The 15,126-nt window shown below is 47.3% G+C and overlaps 1 protein-coding gene across 1 annotated transcript in view; it reads left to right on the forward strand.

Annotated features, from left to right (window-relative positions):
- The window catches only part of COLEC12 (collectin subfamily member 12), a 187,213-nt gene that overhangs the window by 153,580 nt on the left and 18,507 nt on the right, over positions 1–15,126 (forward strand). The window contains exons 5-6 of the mRNA XM_082667283.1: positions 727–1,773; positions 14,138–14,626. Coding sequence (XP_082523409.1) covers positions 727–1,773; positions 14,138–14,626 — 1,536 coding nt within the window. The remainder of the gene's footprint in view (positions 1–726; positions 1,774–14,137; positions 14,627–15,126) is intronic.

Consider the following 15,126-nt stretch of genomic DNA (forward strand, 5'->3'; position numbering starts at 1 on the left):
GTAAACTATTAAGTTGAATCCCCTAACTCAACTCTATGTAAATGACCGCAGCTTTTTAGAATGACATGGCTCTAAATTCACATTCACCCAGAAAGACTTTAAACTTTCATGTTGTGTGTTGAATCTTTCCTCATGATTTAATTCAAAGACTTTAAAATTTTAAAGTTAAGGACCAATTTTGGAGTTGAATTCCGCTCCCCAGAAAACACTATTGTGTGCCACATAAAACCTGAAGACCAATCCTGATCAAAAAGAACCACAAATACCCTTTATTAAAAGCTCTTTTATGAAATACTCAGTAAATTCCTATTTGAAATATTTTAAACTTCATAAAAAATTGTAGAGATTAATTAAAAAAATAAAAGATACCAGCCTATTCTTATCCTGTGATTTTTTTCAATTTTTTAAAAAGGAATTTTGATGAATTAAACAGAAGGTTATTGCCTTCTTGACGTCCTTCCCAGTGCTCTAGAATCAGGAAAATTCCCCCTCCTTTGAGATAAGTGTTCACCCAAGTTAGTCTGTCCTAGTACTCAGTAGCCTTTCCAATTTCTGAGGACCCAGTTTTAACAGAGATATGGATTTTACTACTGCAGTGCAGTCTGCATATCCCACAAATTTTATGTATGAAATAGAGCACATCCCAGTTAGGTCTCTGGGATCTGTGACCTCACCTGAACACTTCTCCATCCCACCAATCTGAGTAACACACGTGTCTTATTCCAGGGGACCAAACTGGGAAGAAAGCTCTCAGCACCAACTCAGAACTCTCCACCTTCAGGTCAGACATTCTGGATCTGCGTCAGCAACTTCGTGAGATTACAGAAAAGACTAGCAAGAACAGAGATACGCTGGAGAAGTTACAGGTGAGCGGGGATGCGCTGGTGGACCAGCAGAGTCAACTGAAAGAAACTTTGGAGAATAACTCCTTCCTCATCACCACTGTAAACAAAACCCTCCAGGCATATAACGGCTATGTCACAAATCTGCAGCAAGACACGAGTGTGCTTCAGGGCAACCTGCAGAGCCAGATGTATTCTCACAACGTGGTCATCATGAACCTCAACAACCTGAACCTGACCCAGGTGCAGCAAAGGAACCTCATCACAAATCTGCAGCGCTCTTTGGATGACACAAGCCAGGCAATCCAGCGAATCAAGAATGACTTCCAGAACCTGCAGCAGGTTTTCCTTCAAGCCAAGAAGGACACGGATTGGCTGAAGGAGAAAGTGCAGAGCCTGCAGACGCTGGCTGCCAATAACTCTGCCTTGACCAAAGCCAACAATGACACCCTGGAGGACATGAACAGCCAGCTCAGCTCCTTTGCAGGGCAGATGGACAACATCACTACGGCCTCCCAAGCCAATGAGCAGAACCTGAAAGATCTGCAGGATGTACACAGGGATGCAGAGAACAGAACGGCTGTCAAGTTCAGCCAGCTGGAGGAGCGCTTCCAGCTCTTTGAGACCGACATTGTGAACATCATTAGCAACATTAGCTACACGGCCCACTACCTACGGACACTGACCAGCAACCTGAATGAAGTCAGGACCACGTGCACGGATACGCTGACCAAACACACGGATGATCTGACCTCCTTGAATAACACACTGGCCAACATCCGTTTGGATTCTGTTTCTCTCAGGATGCAACAAGATTTGATGAGGTCGAGGTTGGACACTGAAGTGGCCAACTTATCAGTGATTATGGAAGAAATGAAGCTGGTGGACTCCAAGCATGGTCAGCTCATCAAGAATTTTACAATACTACAAGGTAAGAGAAAATTCTGAATTTGTGTTTGTATTAGTTATCTATGGCTGTGGAACAGATGACCCTAAAACTCGGCAATTTAACACAATAAGCATGTATTATCTCGTAGTTTCTATGGATCAGGGATTCGGGAGCAGCTTAGCTTAGCTAGATGGTTAGTAACTCTCATGAGGTTGTGGTTAAGATATTGGCCAGGGCTGCAGTCTTCTGAAGCCTTAACTGGGGCTGAGGATCTGCCTCCAAGATGCTCATTCACATGGCTCTTGGCTTGTCAGCTGTTGGCAGGAGGCCTCGTTTCCTCACCATGTGAAATTGCTTGAGTGTTCTCACAACATGGCAGCTGGCTGCCTCCAGAGCAAGTGATCCAAGAGAAACAGAAAGAAGGAAGCCACGATGCCTTCTATGACCTAGCCTCAAAAGTCACATACCATCACTTCCACCACATTCTCTAATTTAGAAACAAGTCACTAAGTCCATCCCACACCCAAGGGGGAAGGGAATTAAACTCCATTTCTTGAAAGGAAGCAGAAATAACTAAGAATTTGTGGACCGTGCTCAAATGTGTTCCATTAAATATTTGTGGGATGAAAGATCGGTTAACTTGGATTTTCTTAGTGCCTAGCTATTTCAGTGCCATTATAAATCAGACTCCTTTGGAAGGAAGATTAATTCTTTTAGATCATGGAGTTACCATTAAGAGATTCCTACTTCTAAGTGTCACGAGCAGATGGATGGTTGGCCATTACAGTAACTGTTAACACCACAGAGGAGGGGAATAATGGACTTACATAAAAATCTGAGTTTTGCTCTCAACCAGATCATCCCTGTAAATTGAAAGTCTTTGGATTAGATTAAGCCTACTTCTGAAGATTTGCAGCAACCATATATTAATAGTATTTTCAGTCATAACTATTTTCACAGGGTTTAAGTTGAAAGTACTGAGTGGAAGATGCTGTGCTCGGCACTCTGGGGTGTACAAAGAAGACCAGAAGGTCTTTGCCCTCACGTAGCTTAAAATCAAGAGAATTTTAGGGCAAAAAGAGACTGGCTATAAGCAAAAGTAATCCTGATTTTCAAAAAAAGGGGATAAAGGTAGAGTCTACACACTGTGTAGAATGGGGAATTTGTCTTCAAGCCCAAGAAAAATTTGAGAAGAGATTATAAAAAGGATAATTTTTGAGTTTTCAGGAATGCAATAATCATCAGAATGAATTCACTAAGAAGAAGCCTGGTGAACCTAATCTCATTTCCTCACGTTAACAGAGTTAGTATATTGTTTAAACTAGGAGAATGAAAAATAGCATATCTGGATTTCACCAAGGCACTTGGCAGTGATACCCTTGAACAAGATGGAGCACTCAGTGCTGGTTTATAGCCCAGTTAGATGGGTTTGTTGGTTGTATTCATTTTCTGTGCTGCATAGCAAATTACTAAAAACTCAGCAGCTTAAAACACCCACTTCTCATCTCACAGTTTCTGTGGTCAGGAATCTGGGCACAGCTCAGGTGCGTCCTTTGCTCAGGGTTTCACCCAGCTGCAGTCTCAGCAAGGAGCTGTGGTTTCATCAGAGTCTTGACTGGGGAAAGACTCATTTCCACACTCCTTCATGTTCTTGGCAGACTTCATCTGCTTGGACTGGAAGATCGGCTGTCAGGTCCTAAAGGCCACCCCCAGTCCTTTGCCATGTGACCATCTCAAAACATTACAGCTTCTTCAAAGCCAGCAAGGGAGTCTCTCTCACTCTAGTTGGCAAAGACAGAGTCTTATATAATGTAACCTAGTCAAGGGAGTGACATCCCCTCGCCTTTGCCATATTCTATTGGTTAGAAGCAAGTTAGAGGTTCCATACTTAAGGGGAGGGGATTATACGAGGGCATGAGTCATTGGGAGTCACCCTGGGGTGTGACTGCCATACTATTGAATGACTGAGTATAAAGAGTGGTAGTTCATGAGCCCCTCTGAGCCTGGAGGCATATCTGGGTGGCAGATGGCAGGGACCTGCTCAACAGCTTTGCAGGGACTCGCTTGAGGACGTGGATGACCTGGTCATCCAATACTTGTGTGACATGAAACTGTATATACTGTTTAATGGGTGATAAAATCATAATCCAAAATGATCTGCAGGGGCTGGCATAGTAAAGAGATGCCAACAAAGTGAAATAAATAGGGAAGACCTATAGGACCTGCTCGTACATAGAAAAGACCAAATACTAGTGTTGATGGGAGGGCATGGCTTGGAGGAAGTGTGCAGGAAAAGCGTGGGGATTTTAGTTGACTGTAAGCAACTAAATGTGTCTTCCAGGGAAGTTAATGTGATCTTTGACCGTATTAATAAAAATATGATTTCCAAAATGAGGGAGGTGATATCTTACTCCCTTCAGCATGGCAAAACCACTCCTGGAGGATACTGCGTATGTTGGGGAGCCCCTTTCAACAGGGGCACTCACAGACCATCATGCTTGGAAAAATATGACCAGGATGATGGGGTCTAGAAACGATGTGCTGTGAGGAAGGACTGAAGGACCTGGGAACTTTAACCTGTAGGAGAGACAGCTTAGTGCGGAATAAGACAGCTGTTTACAACTATTCAAAAGGCCAGCATGTGGAGGAGATTTTAAATGACATCGGAGGTGCTCCAGAGGGTGAAACAAAGACTAATGGGTACTCATTAAAGGAAAATAAATTTTGGTTTTTGCGGTACGCGGGCCTCTCACTGCTGTGGCCTCTCCCATTGCGGAGCACAGGCTCGACGCGCAGGCTCAGCGGCCATGGCTCACGGTCCCAGCCGCTCCGTGGCATGTGGGATCATCCCGGACCGGGGCACGAACCCGTGTCCCCTGCATCGGCAGGCAGACTCTCAATCACTGCGCCACCAGGGAAGCCCAAATTTTGGTTTTATATAATGTTCCTTATAAAAATTGGTGTTGCCTGAGACTATAATGGGTTTCCTGAACCATAGGCATGCCCCAACTCTAGAAAGGTTGGACAGTGCCCGTCAGAGTATTGTAGGTATGAATGATACTCTGAATAAAGAGGTGGGCTTTCAAATGACCAGAAGGTTCTTCAGTGCTTGATTTATTTTTTTCCCTATTCTTCCTCAACCTAAATTCAGAATGAGGGCAGATCTCAGCAGACGTGCAACCTCAGAAAATAAGAGCTTCCTCATTGTCTCTTGTTATACCTTAGGCAGGTTGTTATACCTTAGGCAGTCCTGTCATGGTATTCTGGATATTTTCCAGCTATAAATTTCATAGTTTTATTATTCCATGGGTTTAATTGTTAACTTCTCTTGTACAAGGAAACTTCTGACATATTTAGTTTACAGACAGTGCGGCTTAACAGCTAAGGAAGGGTATGAAAAGCTCATGGTTGAAGATTCAGAGCCCGGCTTTAACTTCGTTAATGTTTCCATTGTTCTGATTATTTTTATCAGCTGATACTGAGCGTGAGAGGAATGAGGGCTTTTCATGAACCATCCTGGTGAGTCCTAACACCCACTCTGTATGGCAGGTACTCAGAAAATCATCACCTGTTTATAGATGAGGAAACTAAGGCATTGAGAGGTTTAAGGAACTTCCTTAAATTTACAGAAATGATAAGTAGCTAAACAGGATCTGAGCCCAGTGTGTCTAGTGCAAAGCCCATGGTGCGAACCCCATTGATAATCACAGCAAGTGCACGCCCCCCTCCCAGCCATCCCGAGGGAGCCTGTGAGGGCAGGGAGATGGGATTTCATTCTAAGTGTGAAGGGGAGTTTTAAGGAAGGTGGTGACATACCTGATTTATATTTTTAAATATAAAAATATTTATGTTTTTAAATATAAAAATATTTACATTTTTAAATACAAAAATAAATGTTCTCTGTGGGGAGAACAGATTCTGGGGGAGTGAGCCTGGAGGCAGGGGTCCAGTGAGGGGCAGTGGACCAGTCATGGGTGACGTGGGATGGATGGTAGCAGTGGAGATGACAGAAGTGGGTCTCCTCAGTCAGGAGGAATCATGGAGGTAGAATCAAGGACAGCCCTGCCCTTCCCTGGACAACAGGCCGTGCCCACCGGGGTGAGGAATTCCCGGGCTGGAGGGGCTGTGCAGTTTGGAGTCTGTGCCAATCCCATCTTGACTACGTTTGGTGCACAGGACACTGGATTTCCCTCCCCGAAGTGTCCCAAGCCCAAAGGGGCAGCCAAGAGGCACCAGTACATCTTAGGAGTCGGGGTGCTGTGGACAGAAACTGAACACGGGGTTAGGGGCTGCTGCCTGCAGGTGGACGAGGCTCACGGATGCATCAGCCATGGAGGGCAGGGGAAAGGGAGGAATGGGTGTCCCCTAAGTGTTTGGCTTGAGCACCTAGGCGGATGGCAGTACCAACCAGGAGATGCAGAAAGGGAGGTCTGTTTAGACGTATTAAGTGGGAGATGTCTCTTAGGGTGAGGTTCCTGGCTCAGTGTCTCTGAAAGGCCTCAGAGTTTGGTTTCTGAATGGTATTTTCTTTTTTTCATATGCTTTCCCATTTACATTTATCCTTGGTCTTCTCATTACCTGCACTTTCTGTGAGTTGACCTGAGAAACTTCTCAAGCCAAGCCACCCCCTTTCTATTCAATGTGTTCAACTTCCTCCAGGACGGGAATGCCCACCGGCGATTCCAAGAGAACCAGAGACTGGGGGAAGACCCCCACTTCCAAATGCAAGCGTTTCCTCCCCCCCTGCATCTCTAGCGCCTTTCCTCGTTCTCTGTACGCACATCCCACCCCTGAGGATGAGGGACAGATGGGATAAAACAGGAAGGAGCAGGATGGGATTAACACTGGCTTATGCTGGGTTTGCCTCTGCAAGATTCAGAAAGCTGATGCTTTCCAGGAAATTCTTGGTGACGTGCACTTCAAGAACCCTAATGCTTCTGGGACATTTCAGCCACAAGAGACACTTGCCTCATTAGGAAGTGAAAGCTGAAGCTGGCTGATTAGATGGCACTGAAGCCAGATGATAATGTGGAACTAGATATTAAGTCATATGTTGAATCCTGATAACAATTATCTCTACATCCATAAACCCCCAAACCTTAAGAAAGCCTTATTTTTTTTGTTACCAATAATGTAATGCTTTTTATCCTAATTAGGCACATGGAGGACTTCATACTCATAACACACACTCTTGGGTGGCAAGTTCACCTCACATCCTGAGCTATTCTCTGCAAGCCATGCAGGTGTAAGTCACATCCTCCTAGTGCAATCAGACAGTTCCCTGCACCTGCTGTTCTGAGAGAAGCACAAGGTTTAGTGGGTGAGAACAAAAGCTCTAGAGCCTGATAGCCCTGGATACGAGTACCAACTTCCTTAGCCTCTCTGTGCCTCGGTTTTCCCATCTGCATCTACCTTTTAGAGTTATAAGGACTTAATGAGATAATGTAAATAAAATAGTGCAGTGCCTGGCAGGGGGTTAGCTAATATTCATACCCAAGAGTGAGTTTGTTCAGTTCCTATCCAAGACTTCCCTCCACTGGAGCCCCAGCCAGTACATCGCTGTGGAAAACAACAGCTTCATGTGCACAAGGACTATAGTTGTACCATGTGGGTCCAAACTACTTAACTGCTGGCTTCCTGGTGCCCAGCCCAGGAGAGGAATCACACTCGGTGCTGCCGACCCCTGGCTTTCACTCATTTTTTTAATCCACTTTTTTTAAAAATAAATTATTATCATTATTATTATTTTTGCGGTATGCGGGCCTCTCACTGTTGCGGCCTTTCCCGTTGCGGAGCACAGGCTCCCGACGCGCAGGCTCAGCGGCCATGGCTCACGGGCCCAGCCGCTCTGCGGCATGTGGGATCCTCCCGGACCGGGGCACGAACCCGTGTCCCCCGCATCGGCAGGCAGACTCTCAACCACTGCGCCACCAGGGAAGCCCCTAAATAAATTATTTTATTTTATTTTATTTATTTTTGGCTGCGTTGGGTCTTTGTTGCAGTGCACGGGCTTTCTCTAGTTGTGGCGAGCGGGGGCTACTCTTCGTTGAGGTGTGCGGGCTTCTCATTGCGGTGGCTTCTCGTTGCGGAGCACAGGCTCTAGGCACGCAGGCTTCAGTAGTTGTGGCATGTGGGCTCAGTAGTTGTGGCGCACAGGCTTAGTTGCTCCATGGCATGTGGAATCTTCTGGGACCAGGGCTCGAACCCGTGTCCCCTGCATTGGCAGGCGGATTCCAAACCACTGTGCCACCAGGGAAGTCCCTAATGGACTTTTATTGAGTGTCTGCAACATGCCAGTCATTCCAGTGAGCACTTGGATAAGTTGTCTCTGTTCATTGTTATAGCTCCTTAAGGTAGGAATCGTCAGCATCCCCATTTGCAGGGAGGGGGGCTGAGGCACGGAGAGCCTGCGTAACTAATCCAAGATCAAGCAGCTAGTCAGTGGTAGGTAGTGCTAAACTCGGGTCTGTCTGGTCCCTTAACCCATGCTTCCACACGGTACCCTGCTGCCCTCGCATGATTCAGGAGAAAGATGGCATGTTTGGGGAGGTTGAATACACGAGAGTTTACCTTCAGGAGAGCTATCAGTTAAGGCTTCAGTGAGAGACTGACATTTGATCTGGACCTTGAAAGATGCACGGGAAGGCTGGACATCACACATAGCAGAACAGGGCGTGGAGCAAAGTGGATCAGGCATGAGGCCTCGATTCCTCTCACTGTCGACTCCACCCCCTCTTGATACTCTTCCCCAAACAAGACCACTTGTCTGGGGAGCCCTGAGAGTAGGCAACTCAAAGGCATCGATGTAGACCGTGGCCAGTTGGTGAGAAACAGTGGTTTAAGTATATCCTTCTCTGTGGAGAGAGAGCTTCCATGGCTTTCCAGAAGCCTGACTGTCTTGAACATGAGGTCAAGAATCAAATTCTTCTTCAAAATGATTGCCAAAAAATATCTCTTAAATTTCCTTTTAATTTGTATATTCCTTTTCACCTAAGTGAAGCAGGACCACTTTTTCATATGTGGGTGTTAAATAAATGTTTGATTAATTTCATTGCATGCGAAGTAGATTTTTTTAATAAGAAGAAAACTATGTCAGATTATATTACTGTTTTCTTCTGTCTTCCAACCCAACCACTCGTGGTTCTAAAACAGTCTCTCCAAGATGTTGAATGGCAGTAAGAATTAAAGTGGTTTCTCTACTTTCTGCTAGGCACCAGCAGTTTTGTTGGAAAACGAATTGGAAAGTTATCTCTGGCATAGGACACAGGGCTGGGCCCTTCTCAAGGCCTGCAGTTTGGTTGTTAAAGCAGAAATGGCACAGTGATTTAGTCTTCTGTCCTCTTTGGAGCTGCTTGTTTAGGGGATTCGTGTGTTCAAGGCTCTGGGCTCTGGAGCCTGGGAACCTGGGGAGAAGGTTTTGCTGGCAGTGTAAACACGGTTGCTCCAAGTTCTGGTGTCGGTTATATACAGGCATTTCTGGAGCCTTTGGTGGCTTTATCAGCAACATAGGTATCCTGGCATTTCAGAATCCCAGGCCAGCCACCCACTTGGCCTTGGAAGCAAATCTCCAGTTTGCTCTTCTGTATGAGACATCATGTCTGCCTCACATGTAGTGTTACATTTTCTTGAGTCTGAATTCAAATTGTTATCACATGAGCTCATAAATACCTCCCTCATCATTTATCTCAGTGTTCTCAGTTTTAAGGCACTATGGATGGCTTATATTTTATTTCATTTTATTTTCACTTCAGTAGCTGCCTCATAAAAGATTCAAGTAATACCTAAAAGCCTGGGATCATCTAGATGCCAAAAGCAGTACCAGCATCCCAGGGCCTAGAGGAAGATATACTCATGGCATTAACGATCGGCTTTGTAGGGGGATCCAGTGCTGACTTCTGAAATGGTTTTAGCTCTTTTTCTTAGTGATTTTTATTTATTTATTTATTTTTTATTTATTTTTTTGCAGTACGCGGGCCTCTCACTGTTGTGGCCTCTCCCGTTGCGGAGCACAGGCTCCGGACGCACAGGCTCAGCGGCCATGGCTCACGGCCCCAGCCGCTCACGGGCATGTGGGATCTTCCTGGACCGGGGCACGAACCCGTGTCCCCTGCATCGGCAGGCGGACTTTCAACCACTGCGCCACTAGGGAAGCCCTCTTAATGATTTTTAAAAAGAAATGATTAGCAAATATCTATGTCTTAAGGAGCAAAGTACCGTCTTAATGAGCCAAGTATATGAATGAATGAATCCCCTAGGTATGGGACACACAGAATACGTTTTCACATAGCCCAGCGTCTGTAAGCAGAGCGCCAGCCTCCTGCTCTAGCTCTGCGGATGGGGCAGCTGGGGATGAAGACATGCGTTGATAATAGTGTGCTTGCTAGGAGTTTATCCACAGCCATGAATATAAAACTTTATCTTAAAGAGAGAGACAGATAACCTATTTATGATGGATGTAGTTAGTGCTTCATATGAAAATTTCAGTTTTTATGCTAATCCAGCTAGGAAATCCATCACAAGTAGGATTTTAGACTTTATCAAAGGCAAAATCTTGCATCTTCTCCCAGTGTCTTATTCCCTTCCTTCTCAAGATCTGGAAATTAGCATCTGTTGGTATTTTGTGTTGACTGTGGGATCCGTGTTTTTATGCTGTTCTTAAAATAAGCCACGATTCTATGTGGAGAAGGTAGGGCCATTCAAGCACAACTTCGGTTCAGAGGGAAACAGCTGAATACGATAAACTACCCGACCCCAGAAAGAAAGAAGATTCACGAAAAGCTGTCACCCCAGGTAAGGGAGGTCTTGGATTCACGTGAGGAGGCAAAGAGAGAGTTGTATGTCTTTGGAATTCTGTTGGAAACCAGAGGAGGGTGTTCTGGAACAAATACAAGTCCCTGTCACGGGTCTGTCAGAACATTCAGAACAGGGAGACAGGCCCCAGAATGGGCACTATTTCACGGCTGCAAGTGAACTCATTTCCCGTAACTTGCAAGTATAGCACCAACCCCAGACGTGAGTGATCAAGAAACTGATTATTGGTAAATCCACGAAGAGGATAAGGACAAAGAATTTCTAAAGCACTTGAATTTCCCAACAGACCTTCCTCATTATTTGGATTTCTTAAGGCTAAACGTAGAACATAAACCAAACAAAAGTAGCTGAGGGGAAAAAAAAAAGTTACTTTTATTTTTGCCCTTATTCTAAATAAATTAGATTTTTGTTTGTTTGTTTTGGCCTATTGTCAGTATTGTTCCACTAGAATCTTCCATAATGCTACATCTGTTGTGGAGGAACACACATGCCACCTTACCCACTAATAATCTGTAAGACACTATTTCTCAACTACACAAAGTTATTTTTTTTATGAGTGAGAGCCCTTTTTATTTTTTAAATATTATTTCTTAAAATTTATTTTTGGCTGCGTTGGGTCTTCGTTGCTGTGCGTGGGCTTTCTTTAGTTGCGGTGAGCAAGGGCTACTCTTTGTTGTGGTACACGGGCTTCTCATGGCGGTGGCTTCTCCTGTTGTGGAACACGGGCTCTAGGCATGCAGGCTTCAGTAGTTGCAGCATGTGGGCTCAGTAGTTGCGACGCATGGGCTCTAGGGTGCACGGGCTTGAGTAGTTACGGCACGTAGGCTTCAGTAGTTGTGGTGCACAGGCTCTAGAGCTCAGGCTCAGTAGTTGTGGTGCACAGGCTTATTTGCTCTGCGGCATGTGGGATCTTCCCAGACCAGGGATCGAACCCGTGTCCCCTGCATTGGCAGGCGGATTCTTAACCACTGTGCCACCAGGGAAGCCTCTAAGTTATTTTTTTTAAAGGAGACTGATCTGGCAATGAAAACCCACCCTCCGTGTCTTTACTAAGTGGCTTGGCTGTTTAATAAGCCTCATCAAGTTAAACAGAAAAAAAAATCAGATTGTGGATAAAAGACCACTAGATCAATTCTGAAGTGTGAGTAGAGTCAGGAAAGACATCTCCCCTTGGTGATTCCATACTGGCAGCCAGGGTAGACCTGATATGTAGATTGAGTGGAGCTGTACTTCTTGGAATGAGGTGAGGGACACCAGGCAGGACACCGTTCCCCCAACATCTCTCCCTTTTGGTCTCTGCTGGGGCCCATAATGTTGGCATTAGTGCACTGGGCTGTGATGCACATTGGTTTGATAAACACTTGCTGGATAATGACTATGGCCTATAATCTAGCTGCTAGATGGGGAAGGATCCTCGAAGAATAAACAAGGACTAAAAAATCATAAAAGAGGAAAAACTTCCATCTGGAGTGACCTGGAAGGATTACATGGTGGGTGAACAGGAAGTCTCCAGATGGATATGGGCAGAGAAAATTCTAAGAGAAGAAATTTGCATAAGTGCAGGGGAGGATGGAATAAACACATGTGAGACCAGGTCATGAAAGCCTTGACATCAGGTGATCAAGAAGGGGCTGAATATTCTGGAGCAGGTGGAGACCAGAGTTACGTGTAAAGAAGGCGAAAGATGCAGAGTGGGATGAATGGAGAGGAATCAGAGGTAGGAAGAGCAGTTAAGAGGTAACTGTAAAAATCTACCAGAAAGCCAGAGAGGGGCAGGAGGGAGAGAGGAAGAGAGAGAAGACTCACACTAGGATGGTGATGAGATGGTTGTGATGATGCAGTGGGATAAGGGATGGCGGGAGGAGGACGTGAACAGCAGAGATGACAAGGTCAGTGTAAACACACCAGGTTGGGGGTGCTGGCGGGACATCCCAGAGAAGATAGACCATCCGACTATGAGATGGAGATAAGGACCCAGAGCCCAGGGGAGCTGATGGTAGAGAGGAGTCAACAGGAGCGGGTGGAGAGGAGTCAATGAAATGGGTTCAGGGAGAGGGTGCTTCATCCCAAAGCCTCCCACTTATGGGGTAGATAACCCTAGAAAGAACGCACTGAAGCCAGTGCTAGCCATTGGCATAAACTCGCTTACAGCTCCGTAGAGGGTCCTGCCAGTAAGTCCAGGGGCAATGTCATGGGTAGCCTCAAGTAAGGAGAGCTGAGTCCAGGACCTAGGCTCCTGCTAAGGGACGGCAGAGACGGCAGGCTGGACTTGGCCATGGATGGTGTGTGGGCGCAGTGATGTCCATTAGGGCCTGGGATGGGAGGGTGCAGAGATTCCCCCTACTGAGGTGGGAAAGGCTGCTTCACTGTTCCATCCCGACCAGCCGGTGGGGTGTGCTGGTGCAGGGGAATAGGAAAAACTGTGGGAGTGTAGAGTCCCACCAACCCAGCCTTTCCCCCGCACCTGCGCCCTTCCAGCCTCAAAGGCTCTCTGCTTCTGTCCAAAGAATGGGTGTGAAGCTCTTACACTTGTTCACAAAGAATAGTGAGATCTCAAACTCTAAGATTCCAGGCAGCAGAATATTTGAGCACAGCGCCCTCCACGATGCATCCATTTCAACACGAGAAGCCCTGAATTCCTGTCCCAGCTCCTCTCCCAGACGGTGACTGTCCGTGTCTTACTCCCCTGGGTAGATCTGTCCTGAGTCACTAAGTAACCTTGAACAAAGAGCTTGGTGTTTGTGGCCCTGCGTGTCCTCAGATGTGCTGTGGGAATTCTCTGTCATAGACGAAGGTCAGGTGACATAATGTATGTGAAAGTACCTCACACTGTCATTTTCTATACAAATCCTTGTGGTGATGTATTTGTGTGACATCCCTGTTACCTTACCTACCCCTGAGAACTCAGAGAAAACAAAACAATCCCATGTTATGTGAACTTGCTTTTGGAACAAGAAGGGATGAACAGGTATTTGCCTTCTTCTCCCAACCTTTTTTAGGGGGAACTGCTTTTTCCTCCTTTGGTGGAAAATGGTGTCTTTTTTTCTCCCTTGCCAATTAGATGGTCCACCTCTTTTTTTCTCTAGTCCACCTTCCCTATTTGTATCATTAGATTCTCTGGAAAAAATGAAACTGATCCTCCTTAGCTCTGGCCCCGAGAGCACTTCTCATGGAGACCGCCCGTCCCTGCACGCTGGTGCACGCTGGTGCACGCTGAGGCTGAGCCCTGAGGACAGCAGTGTGCCCGCAGCACCGCTGAAGGGGACAGGAGCGTAGGTGGAGGAGCAGAGAGGAGAGGCCGGGGCGGTGTGGTGCAGGAATTACAGGATAGGGCCCGCAACGCTCGATGGCATCTTTTTGGTCTAATTCTAAACCCCTTCTCCCCCACCTTATATGGTGCTTGTCATATAACAGGTAGTTCATAAATATTCATCACATCAGTGGAAAGAGGAGGAAATAAGAGGGAGGGCATCCCGATCTCAACCCGCACGCGATCTCAACCCACACAGCCTTCCTGCTAGTGACAAAATGGTCCCAGATGACCAGAGGCGTCCTGGATTTCACTTTTATGCCTTTTGTCTTTTTTTTCTTTTAGGTCCTCCTGGCCCCAGGGGTCCGAAAGGTGACAGAGGACAGCAGGGACCCCCGGGTCCCACTGGCAACAAGGGACAGAAAGGAGAGAAGGGGGAGCCTGGCCCTCCCGGCCCGGCCGGTGAGAGGGGCCCGATCGGGCCGGTCGGCCCCCCTGGAGAGCGTGGCGGCAAAGGCTCCAAAGGCCTGCAGGGCCCCAAAGGCTCCCGCGGGTCCCCCGGGAAGCCCGGCCCTCAGGGCCCCAGTGGGGACCCAGGCCCCACCGGCCCACCAGGCAAGGACGGACTCCCGGGCCCCCAGGGCCCCCCCGGCTTCCAGGGACTGCAGGGCACCGTGGGGGAGCCTGGGGTGCCCGGGCCGAGGGGTCTGCCGGGCTTGCCTGGGGTGCCGGGCATGCCGGGTCCCAAGGGCCCCCCCGGTCCCCCGGGCCCATCAGGGGCGGCGGTGCCCCTGGCCCTGCAGAGCGAGCCAACTGCAGCACCCGAGGCCAACGGTAAGTCTGAGCCCCTCGTACCCGGGGATGGGTGCCCCCCCCATGTGCGCCCCCCACACCGCATTTTATTGGCAGTGAAGGCATCGCACAGGGTGGCCTCCGCCCCCGCTGCTCCCACGGCCCCGTGCCAGGCGGTGGTGCTCAGGCACTTGTGTTTCTCTCTAAACAGCACCAGGCCCTCCAGCACTTGTTTATAATTAGCTGAGTCGGGTCCTCGGGGACAAACTGGTCCCAAACATTTCCTTCAGGAAAGTCCGAGGCTGGCCACCCCGGACCCGTCCCTGTCCTCATTTTATGCCCTTCACCTGGGGATGGATGACCCGTGGCTAACGTGCAGATGGAACTTTCTGTTCCTGAAGCCAGATCGTATTTCTTTTTGAGAAGATGTTATGGCGCCTTCTCGTCCTTTGATAGTGAAACCTTTAGTCAAACCCTGAGTGTTGGGTCTGCAACCTTTGACCCACACCCGATTCCACTTGGTTTCCTTCAGTCCAGCTCAG

This window comes from Grampus griseus (genome assembly GCF_964374135.1).
Source record: "Grampus griseus genome assembly, chromosome: 12".
NCBI lineage: Eukaryota > Metazoa > Chordata > Mammalia > Artiodactyla > Delphinidae > Grampus > Grampus griseus.